At 37.0% G+C, this 18,852-nt stretch overlaps 2 protein-coding genes across 2 annotated transcripts in view; both read left to right on the forward strand.

The window, feature by feature from the left end:
- The window catches only part of LOC129748374 (uncharacterized), an 814,549-nt gene that overhangs the window by 269,861 nt on the left and 525,836 nt on the right, over window positions 1–18,852 (forward strand). The window lies entirely within an intron of this gene.
- The window catches only part of LOC129748375 (uncharacterized), a 121,940-nt gene continuing 103,499 nt past the window's right edge, over window positions 412–18,852 (forward strand). The window contains exon 1 of the mRNA XM_055742977.1: window positions 412–789. Within this exon, the coding sequence (XP_055598952.1) occupies window positions 723–789 (67 nt within the window). The 5' untranslated portion in view covers window positions 412–722. The remainder of the gene's footprint in view (window positions 790–18,852) is intronic.

Consider the following 18,852-nt stretch of genomic DNA (forward strand, 5'->3'; position numbering starts at 1 on the left):
AACAGCTTGTAAGCGTTAAAGTTTCCGCTGCTCCTACCTTCTCTTTTCTGGGAGCCGATAGCGGGAAAGAGCCACCAACAACGCCAGTCTAAAGGTTCAATTGTAGGTACATCCTTGCATAGGTAGCTGAACAAAGACATTCCGTGGTTGTTGGTTGGAAGTCTCCAAAAGCTCTATTGTTGTTGCTGTTGTTGTTGTCGTCGTCGTCGTTGTTGTTGTATCTAGTAACTTATCTAAGAGATGCATCACTGATGCCTGCTATCTCTGACTACACATTAGACACAGAATGTGAACCAAATGTGAGCCACCTTTCCCCGCCTTTCCTCCCTTCAACGTCAATTGATGCAGTTGCACTTTGAATGAGTTTTGGTTTGCCGGTTTTGGTTTTCCAGTTTGCCGGTTGATGCTCAAGGTGTCGGATCTGTGCCATGCAGCAATTGCCACGACGAAGGACTGTTTTGGAGGTGCTCGTTTGAAACAGGTGTGAATGTGTGCTGCGTGACTGTTGTAACACTGCTGCTGCAACCCAAAACTGTTATAACCAAGTGAGGTGTGCAAAATTTGGTAGTTCATGAACATTGTCGGTTTTCCGGTTCCGGTAACATTAATGAAACGTGCTCGCTGCTGCCAGGAATTTACTTACACTCGCTGTGTTTGCCAGTCAGGTGCCGTGAAATAAGCACTCAGCCAGCTTTTTGTCTGTCTGACAGTTGCAGCAAAAGATGCCGGGTGGAGTTGTGTTTCTAGTCTCGGTGCCCACGGCAAATTATGAACGGCTTTTAGCTGATGGTAAGTTGTGGGCGTGGGTTTGGGATCTTCTTTTCAACGGTACCCATTCAGTGCTTAGAGATTCGGGAACCGGGAAAATTTTCGCTTTGTTTCCGTTCCTCGAATAGTCTGCCTGAAATTACCCTAAACAATAAGTTGCAGACATTTTTGTTCTCATATTTAGCTTTTACCTGGGATCAGCAATGTTTCAGGTAATATAGGTACAGGGATTTTTTTTTCATTTAGGAAAGTATCTGATAATTTTTTTTTTTGAGAATAACGCAGATTAGAATTTATTGAAGAAACTGGAGGTCGTTTCTGTGTTTTAGGTCTTGTAAATTAATCAGTTAACTTTTTTGAAGATCAAAATTAGTTAAGAACCATGCTCAAATAGGTTTTGTAAGCGTACTTGAGTGAATACACCCAATCCTCGTATAATGTCCGCAAGCTCCGCTTAGCTCTAAGAAGGGTAATTATGAACAATTTAGGGTCATAGTAGGGTCTCAAAACTGATCAAATGTGATTGTCTGTCATTCTATTGGTAAGATACAGTTATAACTTGCAAAACTTACTGTATAAATTTTGTAGTTACAGTTATAAACAAAATTTATGTCTCTGAGAAACTAAAATCGTTTTCAGACGTGCCTATTCAATTGACTCCATCGTCAATGTGAATGGAGATAAAATATTGTTTTTGAAAGTTTTATGTGTGATAATTTATGCGTCATGTGGTGTGATATGATTTTATGCTGGAAAAAATTTTCACCCACGCACAAACAAATGTTCATATTTAGCCCACACTTTTCGAGGTGCGGTGCGGCTATCTCGGCTCACTGGTGACCGCAGACAATGACACCAGCCGTGAGATCCGGAGGCGAATTATCAGCGGAGGTCGTGCCTACTATGGACTCTACAAGCAACTGAGATCGAGAAGACTTAGCCCTCGCACGAAGTGTAACCTGTATATGACGCTCATTAGACCGGTTGTTCTCTACGGGCACGAGACATGGATATTGCTCGAAGAGGACCTGCGTACACTCGAGGTATTCGAGCGACGAGTGTTAAGAACCATCTTTGGCGGCATACAGGAGGACGGAGTGTGGAGGCGAAGGATGAACCACGAGCTCGCGCGACTCTACGGCGAACCCAGTATCCAGAAGGTGGTGAAGGCTGGCCGGATACGCTGGGTGGGACATGTTGCGAGAATGCCGGACGTTCAAGTTGGATGATCTCCCTGTACAATGGTATACCGTCAACTGGGGCAACATGCAACAATTTTCAACTTCAATGGCTTCTAAAATCTTAATGCTTACAGATAATCATACCTCTAGTACATCAAAAGTTTTAAGGTAGATGGGTCACCAAACTGACATAGTCAGAAAAATTATTGGTTTCACCAGTTATTTTTAAATTTACAAAAACATGCGATTTTCACCCTACTAAGAAAAAGGGGTAAGTTGCAACAAACTCTGTAATTTATGAAAAATCAAATGAAAATCATTGAAAATTCATAGTTTTTGATACATTTGTGATGTCATAACGCATAAAGCACCAATTGCAGTAAATTTTAGTTTTGTTCGAATTAAATTTTTAATTTTTTCAGACAAAAACGTTATTAAGAAAAAAGTGTTAATCTTCTGCATACATTTAGGGGTAAAAAATACTACAAAATATTCTATTAGCTCAAATCATGAAAATAAATCTAGAAATGGTTGAAATTTTAATGTTAACTAACGCATAATGCAAAACAATCATATCCCAGCATAATGAAACGCGATTTATGAGATTTAGTTCCGATTTGCATTTTGTTGCATTTTACCCCAGACGGATAACTGAATTATAAAAATATTTATTTAAAAAAATTGAGTGATTGTTCGAAAAATATTTCCACATGATCAATGTTGGTATAGGATGAGGAAACCAGTATAAAGTTTGTAAGTGATATTATCAAGCCAATCCGTCATACTGGGTAAAGTTTTTTACGGCATCGAAAAATGTTAAAAATTGTACATTCATTGTTCGATTTTTCAAATTTTATATGAAAATCAAAAACTTAAAAAAAAAACTATCTTAGGATTCAAGAAACTATGTCATCATCATTTTGTAATCATTAAAAGATAACTTTATCTCATTACATTAAATTAAAAATTGAATCTGTGTGGTGTTATATAAATGTTGCATTCAACCCCGCTGTTGCATGATGCCCCGTTTGACGGTACTCAAGTTTTATTTACTTAGAAACTTTCAAAAAAAACTTTCAAATCTTGTTGAACCATGTTTAAAATTAACTTTGCATGTTTTCAATTGTATAAGTGCTTTTTAGAATCACACTGCTTCATGAGTATTTGTTCTTGAATGTTGAAAGTTTCACTAATAGTTTTTTGAAGCTATCGAAAACGAAATATCTCTGAATCGAAGTTCCCATTATAAAGTTCTGAAATAGATTTAATTTGAGTTGTATTTTAACTTTTCCACTGTTGAGCACAATCATCCCAATAGTTATTGTGAAAAGTGATCAATGTTGTCAAGTCACATTGATGACCAAAAATGACTCAAAAGTTGGAAATTGGCCAATGGAATTGAATTGTATAAAACACAAAACCTTAGATTTAATTTCCTAATTAATTTTCTAAGCCCCCGTTTGAATTCCCCGAAGGCTATCTAATAGGCTGAAGGCTAAATCTAAATTTTTCTTTCTCTATCCCATCTTTATTCTCTAATCCCAAAAATATGAAAATGGATGGCTCTAAAAAGCTGGAATATATTGTTCACTGTTCAGTTCACTGTATGTTTCTGTAGACCCTCAAAGCCCCACAGCGGCGGTAAAGAGCACTTTAAAAGCCGCTAAAATTCCAGTCAATAATTCCAAACAGGCTAGTTGTATTTTTCAATTCAAAATGTAGACATATTATTGCATCCAAATACCTCGTACCTACCGGTATCACGTGCTTTAAACAGTAGAAGGACAAAAAACACCCGCCAAAATTTTATCTTTCAAAATTTTAATGCTAAGCAAGCTCTGATTTGCTATCCAGTACACGTGAACTCTGGGTGGTCGTTTCTAATGCCCAGCCCATGTTGATGGTGAAAACAATCCCGCCAAAGGAAACGAAAATCGGTTGACAAATGGGGGCCATGACTTTTGGTTCGTGTGAATAAAAACGTAAGTTATATGGGGGGGTCCCTTTTCTTAGGTGGAAGGGGCTCAAAACTATTACTAAAACCTTACCCTGGTCCAACTACATCTCTGTACCAAATTTCAGGCTGATCAGCTAAGCGGTGTGGATTTGTATAAAGTGCATACAAACAAACAAACAAACAAACTAACAAACATATATAGCCCAACTCATCTTTATATATTAGAAAGATGTTCGTCAAGTTATGTCGTGAGACGGAATACTATGTAAATAAAATAATTTTCGAGGTGCGGGGTAATTATGAACACGTGTTTTCTCAGCGTTGGTTTATGATTAAAATTTACTTTTTACCTTCAAAATTACGATAACCATCCAAATCTTTAAAATAAGCCTAAAACATTACTTTATATTTTATAGAACTGTGGATCTTTGATTATATGAAGAGATGCAGGCGCGGATCTAGAGATTGCTCTTAGGGGGGGTGATTTAATAAATTTTCCAAAAATATGGCCAAAATTTTTTGAGTGATTGGGAAAAATAAAAACTGTGACAGGGAAAATGTTAATGAGTAAGATGAAGAGAATTTAGCAGCATGTAAATAATGTTAATGACACTTTAAAAAAAAAGTTCAATGAATTCTGTACATCTGTTTGTGGCTGGCTTAGTCTTAGTCAAAACGCAGTCAATATCTAGTTGGGGATATGGAATGACCATTTGTTTATTTTTATCAGATTATCCATGAGTAATTTAGTTTTGAAAATCATACTTTATTTATTTTCAGTCAAAAATAAATCTGTTGGTATGATTTCAACTTAGTCTAATTAGCATCTCTGGTTGTATGGTTAAAACTGCGTCATATTTATTTTAAAACTATTACAATATTCGGGTAAAAAAGCCATTTACACAAGTTTCAATTATATTTAATCTTAATAATATCTCTTTTGAGTTCCAATTTTAAACCGTATGCTGCTTCATTACTTATCGAAACCCGCCAATGTATTTATTCAATAATTTTACATATTTTTCTCTTGAAGTTCCATTAAAATATCAATTTAAAGACGAGAATCAAAAAACAATCTAAAACAAATGAACATTTAAAACACAAATAAGCAAGTATCAAGACAAATAAAATATGGATTGCTAATAATTTTATTTAATTTTTATAAAGAGGTTTGCTGAATAGATTCGTCTCTTTATATCTTATGGAATACTTACAGCGTTTTTTTTCTGTGAGTTTTGAAAAACAAGTCAGTGGCTTAGTTACAAGATTTAGAAATTGAAATTTTGATTAACTCCACCAGTGAGTTAGAGTAGAACTAGAAACAATAGAAAACTCTTTAGAAGAAAAGAGATAGGTTATAGGAAATTGAGAGGATTGGACGAAGTATGAGAAGTTTTCATTCTATTAACGACTTTAGCCGAAAGCAGTCGTGGTCAGTGGTATATCCCGACACGAAAAGTGAAACTCAGAACGACAGGATACGACACACGGGGGTACTTTTTGACGGTCAATCAATTTATTATTTTAAATTTTCCGTTTGGTAGACAAGCAAATAGGTCGCTTGCAAATTCTGTTCAGTATTTAACACGTTCGTCGCCACGTCACCCATATTCGGCAGACGGGTGTATTTCCTGGGGGGCCCCGTCACATCGAAAAGCAGGTGACGCTCTCTTACTTGAGTTTACCACTCAGCTTCGCCACACGTTTCAAATATGGGAGTTCTCCCTCTTTGCTTCCTCTCTCTGAAAATTTCTTTGGGCCCGGCTAGCAAAACTACCAAAATGAGCGTTGCGACGAACGTGTTAAAGCAATTTTTTCATCAGCTTTGAAGTTAAAGGAGAAACGAAGTTCGTACGGGATCAGCTAGTCGGTTAATAAAGAAAACCAATCAGCTGTCATGCCTAAGAAAATTCCTAAAAGAGTGAGGTTCAAGCTTTATCCTTTTCACACGCCCGAAGCCAACAGGAAGTTATACATGCGCATACGCATCAATTCAAGCATATTTTTAAGCAACTATTGAATTCTTATGCACGCGTAAAAATGGTAATGTTATGTTAAGATATTTTGACACATGACAAAGTTATTATTTACATAGTATTCTGTCTCACGACATAACTTGACGAACATAATTCCTAAAATTCACTCGGTTCATAGCAACGGTTCTCCAATTTCTCGGGCACCCCACGTTCGCCAGATCACGCTCCACTTGGTCTAACCACCTCGCTCGTTGCGCCCCCGCTCGTCTTGTTCCTACCGGATTCGTAGCGAACACCTGTTTTGCAGGACAGTCGTCCGGCATTCTCGCAACATGTCCAGCCCAGCGTATCCGGCCAGCTTTCACCACCTTCTGGATACTGGGTTCGCCGTAGAGTCGCGCGAGCTCGTGGTTCATCCTTCGCCTCCACACTCCGTTCTCCTGTACGCCGCCAAAGATGGTTCTTAACACTCGTCGCTCGAATACTCCGAGTGTACGCAGGTCCTCCTCGAGCAATATCCATGTCTCGTGCCCGTAGAGAACAACCGGTCTAATAAGCGTCATATACAGGTTACACTTCGTACGAGGGCAAAGTCTTCTCGACCGCAGTTGCTTGTGGAGTCCATAGTAGGCACGACTTCCGCTGATAATTCGCCTCCGGATCTCACGGCTGGTGTCATTGTCTGCGGTCACCAGTGAGCCGAGATAGACAAAGTCTTCGACTATCTCCAGCTCGTCGCCGTCGATCATGACCTTGTTATTACTGGACAAGCGGGTTCGGTCGGTCTCAGATCCGCAGGCCAGCATGTACTTCGTCTTGGACGTATTAATCATCAACCCAATCCTTCCTGCTTCGCGTTTCAGTTTGCGGTAGATCTCCTCCATCACCGCAGATGATCTGCCGACTATATCAATGTCATCGGCAAAGCAGATAAGTTGACTGGATCTGTTGAAAATCGTGCCCCGCATTTCGCCCACCGCTCGTCGAATAACACCTTCTAGCGCCACGTTGAACATCATGCAGGATAGACCATCACCTTGTCGAAGCCCCCTGCGCGATTCGAATGAACTCGACAATTCACCCGAAATCCGCACACAGCACTGCGTTCCATCCATCGTCGCCTTGATCAGTCTGATTAGCTTCCCGGAAAAGCCGTTTTCGTCCATGATTTTCCATAACTCGTTACGGTCGATCGTGTCGTATGCGGCTTAGAAGTCGATGAATAGATGATGCGTAGGGACTTGGTGTTCACGGCATTTTTGGAGGATTTGCCGTAATGTGAATATCTGGTCGGTCGTAGACCGTCCCTCCATGAAGCCGGCCTGATGACTTCCCACGAATCTGTTTGCTTGTGGCGTGAGGCGGCGGAGTAGGATTCGGGACAACACTTTGTAGGCGGCATTGAGGACAGTGATCGCTCGGTAGTTCTCACAGTCCAATTTGTCGCCCTTCTTGTAGATGGGGCATATTACCCCCTCCTTCCACTCCTCCGGTAGCTGTTCTATGTCCCAGATCCGGACTATCAACCGGTGTAGGCAGTCGGCCAACCTGTCCGGGCCCATTTTGATGAGTTCAGCTGCGATGCCATCCTTCCCAGCCGACTTGTTTCTATTCATCTGGCAAATGGCTTCCTTAACTTCACTCATCGTTGGGAGTGGCTCCTCTTCGTCGTTGGCTACGCCGGCGATGTACCTTCCCCCACCGTCTTGATCTCCTGCATGTGCGCCGTTCAGGTGTTCATCGAAGTGCTGCTTCCACCTTTTGATCACCTCACGATTGTCCGTCAGGATACCCCCGTCCTTATCTCGGCACATTTCGGCTTGCGGCACGAAGCCTTTGCGGGATGCGTTGAGTTTCTGATAGAACTTTCGTGTTTCTTGGGAACGATGCAGCTGCTCCAGCTCCTCGAGCTCCTCCTCCTCCAGGCGGCGCTTTTTCTCCTGGAAAAGTCGGACTCGCTGCCTCTTCCGCTGTCGGTGATTTTCCACATTTCGACGGGTGCCTCTTTGCACTACTGCCGCCCGCGCGGTATTCTCTTCGTCCATCACCCTCCTACACTCCTCGTCGAACCAGTCGTTCCGTCGAGATCGCTCCACATAACCGATGACGTTCTCCGCAGCACTGTTGATGGCTGTTTTGATGGTATCCCAACAGTCCTCGAGAGGGGCTTCGTCAAGCTCGCCCTCTGCCGGCAGCGCTGCTTCGACCGATTGCGCGTAGTCTGCCGCGACCTCAGGTTGCTTCAGTCGCGCGATATTTAACCGAGGCGGGCGCCGGTTTCGCGTGTTGTTCACTACGGAGAGTTTTGGGCGCATCTTCACCATCACCAGATAATGGTCCGACTCGATGTTGGCGCCCCGACAGGATCTGACGTCGATGATGTCCGAAAAGTGCCGGCTGTCGATCAAAACGTGGTCGATCTGTGATTGAGTTTGGTACGGTGATCTCCAGGTGTACTTGTGTGGGAGGCGGTGCTGAAAAAAGGTACTACGTACGGCCATTCGTTTGGAGGCGGCGAAATCAATAAGTCTGAGGCCGTTTTCGTTGGTCAGCTGGTGCGCGCTGAACCTTCCAATTGTCGGTTTAAATTCCTCCTCCTGGCCGACCTGAGCATTGAAATCCCCGATGACGATCTTGATATCATGTTTTGGGCAACGGTCGTATTCACGCTCCAGCTGCGCGTAGAATTCGTCTTTGTCGTCACCGGTACTTCCGAGGTGAGGGCTGTGCACGTTGATGATGCTGATGTTGAAGAACCGGCCCTTGATTCTCAACCGGCACATTCGTGAGTTGATCGGCCACCACCCGATCACGCGCTTTTGCATCTTTCCCATCACTATAAAAGCTGTTCCAAGCTCGTGTGTGTTGCCGCAGCTCTGGTAGATGGCACGACCATCTGGATACGTTCGTACCGTGGAGCCCTTCCAGCATACCTCCTGCAGCGCTACGATGTCGAATTTGCGGCTCATCAATTCGTTGGAGAGCACGTGGGTACTGCCCACAAAATTTAGAGATCGGCAGTTCCATGTTCCAAGTTTCCAATCGCTAGTCCCTTTTCGTCGCGTGGGTCTTTGCCGATTTCCATCCGAAATTTGTTGTTCGTTATTCGTTGCTTATGTTTTTTAGTAGTCACAGGCTCGCAAGGCCCGCAGCTAACCCCACTATCTCGCAGGAGGACCGTCGTGATGTTGCTGTTTTGGGTCCCGAACACCACCAGGACGTTGTTGCACTCCGCACGCCGCCCCTAACATGGAGAACAGACGCGTACGAAGCCCCCTAACTCATTCTGCATGCGACCAAAGCATCCACCGGGGTTGGGTACCCGATCTCCGCTAAGGTTGCTCGCACCCCAGCTAGTACCACGGGGAGGTAGAGAATCGGAGTTGCAGACAAGAGGTGATATGACCACTACCCGAAGGTTGGGTGTATGGGGTCTCGAGTTGCACATTGTCTACTTCACTAGAACCCCCATCACCCCCCCCCCCGTAGATCCGCGCATGAAGAGATGCCTCCCAGCTATGAAACACTGAAAATAACCTGTAACTTCTCAATAGTAAATTTAAAAAATCAATAAATCTCACTACAATGCACTGTTTAGACGTGGTTTCAATCTAGGAATCAAGCCAATATAAAAAATCATCACATAACAAGGATCGTTATAGTGTTCATAATTAACCTATAGACAAGGGGGTAATTATGAACAAGCGTTTTACGCCCACAAGCAGCAACTTAAAAATAAGAATAAAAATCTTAAAATGAAGAAAGGAACCAGTCATTCACTTTTGGTTACTTTCCAGAATTTCAACATTAAAGAGCAACTTGTTTGAGCTGATAGTATGAAAAAACTGATTAATTATGTTCATAATCACCCCACCTAGCCATACAACCTTACGCTATAACTGCCATCTTGAGAGAACGAGAAAAAAATTTCTCTAACGAGCGACCACTCTTCTACTTGACAGATCACTAAGGTGTGTGAATCTGAAAACACCTCACCAGCGCCGTGTGATCATTGGAATGAATTGCTCAGTTAATGCAAGGGCATAGCTTCGATATTTTCATCGCTTCTAGGAGAAAAATAAATGCAAATAGCACATAAAATTTGGTCGTTTCACAAAATCACGTAGACAGCTCTAATGTGTGATAAGACCGTCTACTTTCTGTATGGAATTATGGAACATTGTCCCCAGCATTTGTCAGCCTGCTGGGGACGTTCAATAAGTCTGGCATGCTTTTTCAAAGGGTCTAATCTGCTTTTTTGGTAGACAGTCCAAATTTGATTTAATGTTAGATTCACTGCGCTGAAAGACTTACTATACTTGCAAAAAGGGTTGGAGATAGTTTAGGTAATAAAATGATTTTTGAATATAGAATACACTTTTAATTTTTAAAAAAGAAAAAATCCCACATGAATCCTTGTGAAAACTTCAGAACCAATAGAAGGTTTTTTTTATACGAGCATTTCAAAAAATATGATTTGTTTATTGAAAATCTTTTATTTTTGGAAAAGTGAGCTTTCATCCAAAACTATTCCTGAATCAATTTCTGCAAGGGACTTTAATGAAATTGTTTATTGATAAATCAAAATAAAACCAATTTCTAAATATTCATTTTAAAAACGTTGAAACGTTGCATGATCATAACAAAAAAACTTGTTTTTTTAATTTGAAGATAGTTAATTTCAAATTTCAATGTGCTGAAAGGACATTCCAGAAAAAAACAGCGGGGAACATGGTGTTTGAATTTTGTTTTTGTTTTCAATGTTGAGAATTTTGACAATTATACATTGAAGAATTTGACAAACCAGAAGTAAAATTAATTTCGAAATTTCAAGAATCAGAGATCGATGATCATTAATAAATCATTGAATTTATATCTATACGTCAAATACTAGAGATGTACCGAATAGTGGTATTCGGCGAACGGCCGAATACCGAATAATGACCTTTTCAACTATTCGGCCAAACGAATATTCGGCCGAATATTCTCATTAAATTTCCATAGAAATACAATAGCGATGATTTCATTTTTCTTCTATTTCTTCCATCCTAATGCCCCTTATGTTTTAAAGTCGATTATTTCCAATCAGATCTTCTTAAAGTAGAGGTCGCTTCAAAAATGTCACCATTAGCTGAAAGGACCTCAGATGACTTGTAGCTTCTAGGACGTTTATCTCCAAAGAGATTGGGTTCTGGTGAAATCTGGGACAAAATATGTCAAAGGTGCCGAAATTTTTTAAATTGAATCAGATGAATGTCGCATTCTAGCTAGATGCCTTCAAAATAGTTACTTAAAAACAATGATATTTTACTTTAAGAACACCATATTTTCTACCAAACGAATCCACACGGCCAGGTCTGGACAATTTTTTTGAAAAATTTGTAAAAAAAATAGCATATATCAACAGAATCTAGGTATTATTAAAAAACATACAAGAGGAAAAAGAAAGTAAATTACGAAAAATTTAATGTTTTCATCGAATCACCTCAGCAGTGTTAAAATCGTATCTAAGGGTAGAAGAAATACTGATGTTTATGTTCAAATTTATTCTAGCAAATCGTTTTTGAACGCAAAATCTAAAAAAAAAAAATCAAAGAGAAATTTGAATATTTATTTGATTTTGCAATTAATCTGAACATACCTGAATATGTCTTTTCTTTATTTTTTATTGCATTTATTGAGTCTGGATAAATGAAAAAATCTGAAAGCAACGATAATTAAAGAATAAAGCTATATACCGTGAATTATACACGGATACACCTAAGATATTTTACTGAAACCATAAGTTTCTGATGATTTTGTAGCTTTTTCAACATACTTTTGGATATTTCGTAAATTATCCAACATCAGTTGAAAAATTTAACAAGTCTTTAAGTGTAGAAAATTTGAAAAATAAGTATTCGGCCTATTCGGCCTATTCGGCCGAATACTTGACTCAACTATTCGGTGAGCCGAATATTCGGCTTAACGGTTTTTTAGCGGTATTCGGTCGGCCGAATATTCGGTACAGCTCTATAAAATACCAAAATCATTTTCTTCATGAGAATTCTAAAAAAAAAAACAAAAATTGTCATGGTCTAAAGGGATTAATCATCATTAAGGATGAAAATCTCGGAAAAAGTTGGCAGAAAAATGTAGAGAAAACTTATTCGACATTATCAAACATTCAAGTTGCAGCTCAGCTTTTGTTTCAGTTTATTTTGAATATTTTTAATTTTGAAAAATTTGAACAATGGTAAGATGGTATAACTAAGCACACTGGGTCAGATAGTGCTTTTTTATTTATTTTATTTGGTCGGCCATCAGCTCAACATGAGGCTATTTAAGCCGTTGACTTTATAATCTTGCATACAATATAAAATAATTATTATAAATTTAACAACTAGCTTACAATAAACATACTAACTATTTAACGAGTGTTTACAATAAATCAATGAAAATATATATAAGAAAATGTATCCTGTGTAGTCAGATAGTGCTGAAATAAATCACAACCGAAGCATTACATTTCTCCCTGCGAGAATGAAATTGGGTTACTGCGTGGTTGAAATGCTCTTTAACAATATGTGTCTGAGTCTCCGAGAGATTGCGAGTCAACTGTTGCAACTGCCAGCATCAACAATCAAGGCCTACCGAATTTGAAACAGTGGGCCATACACACAACTATCGGCGTCGCGACGGACCGAACAGCGCGTCGGCAATTGTTTACCGACACGAAGAACAGTCAGCAGCAGAGACGAAAAATTATTATCCCATCGTCAGCCACCGAGTAAACAGGCAGAACTTCGCCTTACGTTTTTTGTTAGTTAAATGTTCAATGTTAGATGTAAAATACATGTAGTTTGTAATGTTGTTTGAAACCCAGTTGTGATTTTTGTGTTGAACCGATGACCACTCCAAGACGATCCGGATAGAAGCCATAAGAACAAGGACGAGCCGCCAACAAGCCTATCACCACCAAGCGCCCCAGCTAGCCCAGCACAGCCATCGATGTTGGATTCGATTGATCAACGGAAGCTTGCACCTACAGTGAGCCCTCGATTTGTCCGGTAAGCCGTGGTCGGATCCCACAATATTTTAATCGCTTTGAGTTTGAGAAAACATAGTTTTCTATGGCGTTTGACAAGCAGATGAGAAAAAGTGAGCCAAAATCAAAAGAATTGAAGAAGCCTACACGCTAACCTTTGGCTACCCCTTAATCTTATCTTTGATACAATTTCAAGTTTCTTCTGATAATACCTGCATTGAATAGGATGCTGAAAAAAATATCTAAGTGGTGAACAGAAAGATGTTTAATTCAAAAACTAACCATTCAAAAATGTTTTGAAAACAAAACATTTTTTAGCCATTTAAAAAAAAAAAGAATCATTATTAATTTCCCATCAAACTCATTTTCGATAAGTAAAACCAAAAATTTCAGCCATACGGAAGCGTTGAAAATTAGGCGTTTTTTTCATCCGCTACAAGCGTTTCAAATAAGGAGTAATTTTCAACCGCTAAAAGCCTTATCATGCTGAGTACCCCTTAAAGGGTAAAGCGGCTTTATCCTTAAAAAGGAATACTCCCAATCTTATTAAATTGGGTTTAGGGGTTTAACTCCCCCCATGATGATTTTTTACAAGTAAAATTTTCACCGTAGTATCGGAAAATAACTTGATCTTAAATAAGTGTTAACAAGCAAGTCAAAAATTTCGCTCGCCTCCGGCGGAATTTAGTCTTAATTCACCCTTGGCTTGAGACATTCCATTCTACGACACTTCATGACGTTCACGATTTGAAACTAATTATTCATTGTCAATTTTGATTTGCAATTCAATTAACCTTTTGTATTGAAACTCTTAACTTGACATACAAAAACCCTTAATTTCGTCTTAAGAATGGGATTTTATTAAGAATTGTAACCAATCAAGAATATAGTTTGAAATGAACAATTTTAACTTTAAAAATAATTTATCAAATACTTATTTTATACATCGAAAAGTTGGAAACCATGCAACAGGCACAATGATCAACAGAATTAGCAAAAAAGAAACAATCTTAAATCTTATATCCTCTACCTTATTACTTAAATTTTGATTTAATAAAATCGTGTATGTCATTAAAATGCTATGCTAATATGAAATATTCTTCAAGAAACCAATTTCAGTCTTTATTACATTTTGTATTTCTAGTTCTTGCTCAATATCAGATTTGAAAAGGTTTTGATTAATAACACAAGACCACAAAATCTACATTTTTTCAAGTTAAATAAATTCAAAAAAGTAATTTTGTCTAACTTGAGTGCCCTGAATCGAAATATGCAATCATTCTATCAGTGATCAGCTGGTCGGGATTCGACCAGACCGAACTGAACGCCATCAGCATTTTTTCGAGACATTTGAACTTTATGTACAAATATTTTCATCTAGGAACAAAATTTTTGTAGTTTGTGGGCTAGAATCAACAATTTATAATTCAAGGAATTCATCTTAGTCAATCGTTTATAGTTTTGCGATGTAGAATATGAATAACTCGAGATTGAGTTTCTGTTGTTTTTAAATTTTCTCATGGCGCTCAGTTCGGTCTGGTCGATGGCCGGCCAGCTGTTATTGAAATAACTTCTCAAAATAGGTAAAAATCTTTAAGGAAGTTTTGGACTTTTTGACAAAACTTGAAAACATCAAAAAACATTTTGAAATAAAAGTTTTAAATGATAAAACAATTTTCTTCAACACTTTAAGTAATTTTGAGTTCTGCGAAAAAAGTTATAGTAGTTTTCTATTTGTTTACTTTTCTCATTTAACGAATTTTTAAAGAAGTTCAAATTATTTTAGAAACCTTTATGCAGCAATGTCAAAAATACTTGTAATGATATCTTTCCAAATTTTCAAAAACTGTCGAATTTTACTTTTTGAAATCATGCATCATCATCAAAATATTATTCCCTTATTGAATGAAGTATTATAAAAGAAATCAGAACCAGATTTTTTCACAAATATAGATTTAATAGTTAATCAGTTATCAATGATTGATTTCACTTAAAACTGACACATTTTAAAACAAAATATGATAGTTAAAATTTAACAAAAGATTCGAGTTCAGGACGATGAAATCTACCAAATTAATCTTTAAAAATTAGGCACCAAAATGCTCCTCCCTTGAGTTATCAATTAAATTTCTTAAATAAGTATAATAATGGTAAGACGTGGTTATTGAATAAAAAATCCTTTTTAAACTTATATTTTTCATCTTAATATTTTGTTTCAATTTGATAATCAGTTCACCTAATTTCATAGTACAGTTTTTTTTTCCAATTTTTAAATTAATTTACCGAATTTTAAAGTTAATCTATTTAACTTTTTATAAATATTTTTAAAGAATTTGTGTATGTTTTTCAATTCTGAATTTTTGTGTTTTAAAACATAAACCTTGAACTTTTTTATTTATCAAAAATTCCCTTTTCAAATCGCAATTAATTTTTTTTTTCATATTTAAAATACATCAACGCTTGAACTGAAAATAAAGAAAAGAAATGTAAATATTGAAGAGTAATAAATTTCAATCATTATCATTTTCCTAACAATCATGGTTAATTTTTTACCTTATCTGACATTTATTTATTGGACATTATTCGAATTAAGATTTATTTTTAAATCTGTATTTTGGAAATATTTACATATTTCAAACATGCAATCTAGACTGCTGAGAAATTATTTTGGAGCAAATTTCTAGTTCAGAGTAAGAAACATCATTTTGAAATTTTTTTCAGTACGTGTGAAAATAATGAGTAAGTAAATGAAGCTAGAAATCAATTTCCTTCTTTATTGTGTAATTTGGTATTGTTATTACTTTTTGCTAAATTTGATCGACGGGTCGTTCGCACGGGCCTGGACTGAGTGGATTTGGGGTCATTTTTGAATTTCTCAAACTCTGGGGTCTGTATAAAGCTTTGTTTTTTTCATAACTAATCCATGGTTTTGGCAAAAATGTTAACGAACGTTCATGTGAATTTGAATTTTTAAGTTTGTTTCGGAAAATTGAATATTTTGTACTGAAAAATTTTTGTTTCTTCTGTGAAACCAAGTCTGCTAATGGTAAGATATGGAGTTACGGTCTCCGAAAAAGCTGTTGAGCGGAAAAGTTCCTTTAGAGAATTTATAAATTAGCACAAAAATCATAAGTAGACTCGTTTCCACCGAAGAATAAAAAATGATGTTGATTTTCCAGTAAAACATATCCAAATTTCCCATACATACCTCAAAATTCAAATTTTCTCATGTAAACGTTGCTGAAAAAACTTGAAATTTCTGCAAAAAATCGTTGATGAGATTTAAACTAAAACGAAGCTTTTAAGACCCTAGGATTTGAGAAATTCAAAAATGACCCCACATCGACTTTGTCTAGTAAAACAGCCCAGAAATAAATGGAAATTTCTGAACACAATTGAGTGCGAAGTTGAATTTAAGTGTTAGAAAATCAGAGAAATTGAAAATTGACTAAGAGCTAGAAAAACAGTTTAATAATCCGTCAAAAAAAAACTATTTCAGAATACGTCAACTTTCCAATCTTCTTTTCCAAATTTATCTGGCGTGACTCAAAAATTGTTTAACAGTTCACTGATTGAAAAGTATGGCTTTTACACCACTTTTTTGCATTTTTTTGTGATCATGATCTTATAAAATTTGAAGAAATCCTTGTGCGCAAAGCATAGCATCTCACTTCAGCTTTGTTGGACGCTAAGTGATTTTTTTTAATTCTGTAGTAATTCTACAGTTTTTTTTTTCGAAAATGTTTTTTTATTTTTTTTTTTAAACTTTGAATAACGAAAAACTTAAGTGATGTTGTTAAAAACATATTGGAGGGCGTTAAAGAGTTTCCAAAACAAGAATTTTATATCAATGTGAGAGATAGAGTCGAGAATTGTTAAATAAACACTCAAGGCCTAATAAGGGATTTTTTTCGTCTGGAGTTATAGGGTACCTCCATAAAAAAATTGAGGGTACAAAATTAAAATTTCCATGAATTCATTGAGGGTCCCAGGAGAAGATGATTTATTTGGATGCACCCGAATAAAGTTACAATCCTACAAACTTCCAATAGTGACACTCAAGAACGTATTAGTGTTAAAGAACAAATCAAAATCGGAGAAAATGTACAGAATGGAACTTAACAGATTGAGATTTACCAAAGAAAACCAACGTTAAGCAAGGTGAACAGGATAAAATAGCAAGTGGAATTAAGATAAGTCCAGATATTACAAGAAACAGCAAGGTTAAACAAGATTAAAGAAGTCCAATTGTCAAGATAAAACAAATTTCAATAAAATTGAATAAGCTTCAACATAAAAAAATAATTAGAAAAAATAAGATAAAACTATATAAGACAAAAAAAAACAGGTAAAACACGATCTAACATATTTCAAAAAAATAAAAAAGATGATTCTAAATAAAACTAAATCAAACGTTATAAAACAAAGATAAAACAGGAAATTCTTGAGTTGAGAATATAAAAAAATAAAAAAATTCAACAAATGGAGAAAAAAACAAAATGCAATTCAAAAACAGGAATATCAGGATAAAACAAAATGAAACAAAATATGTTAGTCAAAGAGATCGATGATAGTTCCAGAAAAAAAAATCAAGTAAGACAAGTAAGTAAGGGAATGAATAAACGTGGACAACACAAGATTAGCATTTAACAACCAGTACAGAAATGGGAATCGAAGCCATGACATCAGTAGACTTGCGATTACCATCTCACAATTCTAACTGCTTGGCCACCAATACGTACCGTTTATCATTCCACATTGGTTTATCTTGTATTGATTTCAGTTTATTTTGACTGTTTTTATTTTGTGCTGATTTCTCAATATTATATTTGGTCTCACAAAATTTGCACTCCCAAATTTAAATTTATCAAATTCCTGAAATTTTCCATAACTACCGAATGAACATTTCAAGTCTAGCACTTTTCAAGCATGGTCTGTGTTCAGTCGAGGGGTAACGAATAATCCACGGTTCATTTCCCTAATGCCAGTTTCTTCCACTCAAACGATCTTCCATCGGATCACAGGATGCTTACCTATCTTCGTAAGAGAGATTGTTCAGGGAGCCAAAACTTGGTCAAGGTTCCTCTCATTTTCGATTCGTTTTCCTTACCCCAAAAAAGGCAATTTCCGGAGTTTGCCCGTGTTTGTCGAGAGTATTTCCCGAATGGCAAAAGGAAATTGTACTTGGAACGTTCCAATTCGATCCACGTGCTTGGCGGCAGCAGCAAAAGAAACAGACAAAAAAAAATCAAAACAAAGAAAGCAAAATAAACTTGCGATTTCCGCAACTGGTTAGCGAAGTAATGCGCGAAGTTTTGCTAACTTCTCAGGCTGCTTTCGCTTTTTCTCATTTTTTTTTTTGATTTCAAGCTCAAAATTCACGCTAACCCACGGCTCGTTTTCGACAGATTGGATAATTGCTACTGAATAATGCATGAGAACTGGCTGTGAAACTGCCCCTGAAGAAACTGTGAAACTGCACCAGGTTACATGAGAAAAAACGGCAAAAGTAAAACAATAAAGTGGTTTATTTCTCCCAAAAAAAATTGCTCATGGGAATGTTACAATAATCCAAAGGCTAAACATTATGGCATTATTGGAATAAATTTGTTAGTCTGTTTAACTGTAAATACCTAAAAGTTTTGTTGACTCTAAGAAAATCTTAAATAGATTCTGTGATGAAGAACTAGTTGAAGAAGCCAGGTTTTTTTTTAAATTTAAGTTAAATTATTGTTGATGAGATTAAATGTTTAACAATAAATTTGATTCTTTGAACACAACGGAACAATAAATAAAGTTTCCATAGTTCAATTTAAAATAAAAAAAAACAACGGATCAAACTGAAAGTTGTTTTTTTTCTATGGTATAACAGTTATCATTTTCATTAAATTATTAATTAATTAATTAACAAGACTCATATCTTAAATATGAACTTTATCAAGA

The sequence above is a fragment of the Uranotaenia lowii genome, chromosome 2, assembly GCF_029784155.1.
Source record: "Uranotaenia lowii strain MFRU-FL chromosome 2, ASM2978415v1, whole genome shotgun sequence".
In the NCBI taxonomy this organism is placed as follows: Eukaryota; Metazoa; Arthropoda; class Insecta; order Diptera; family Culicidae; genus Uranotaenia; species Uranotaenia lowii.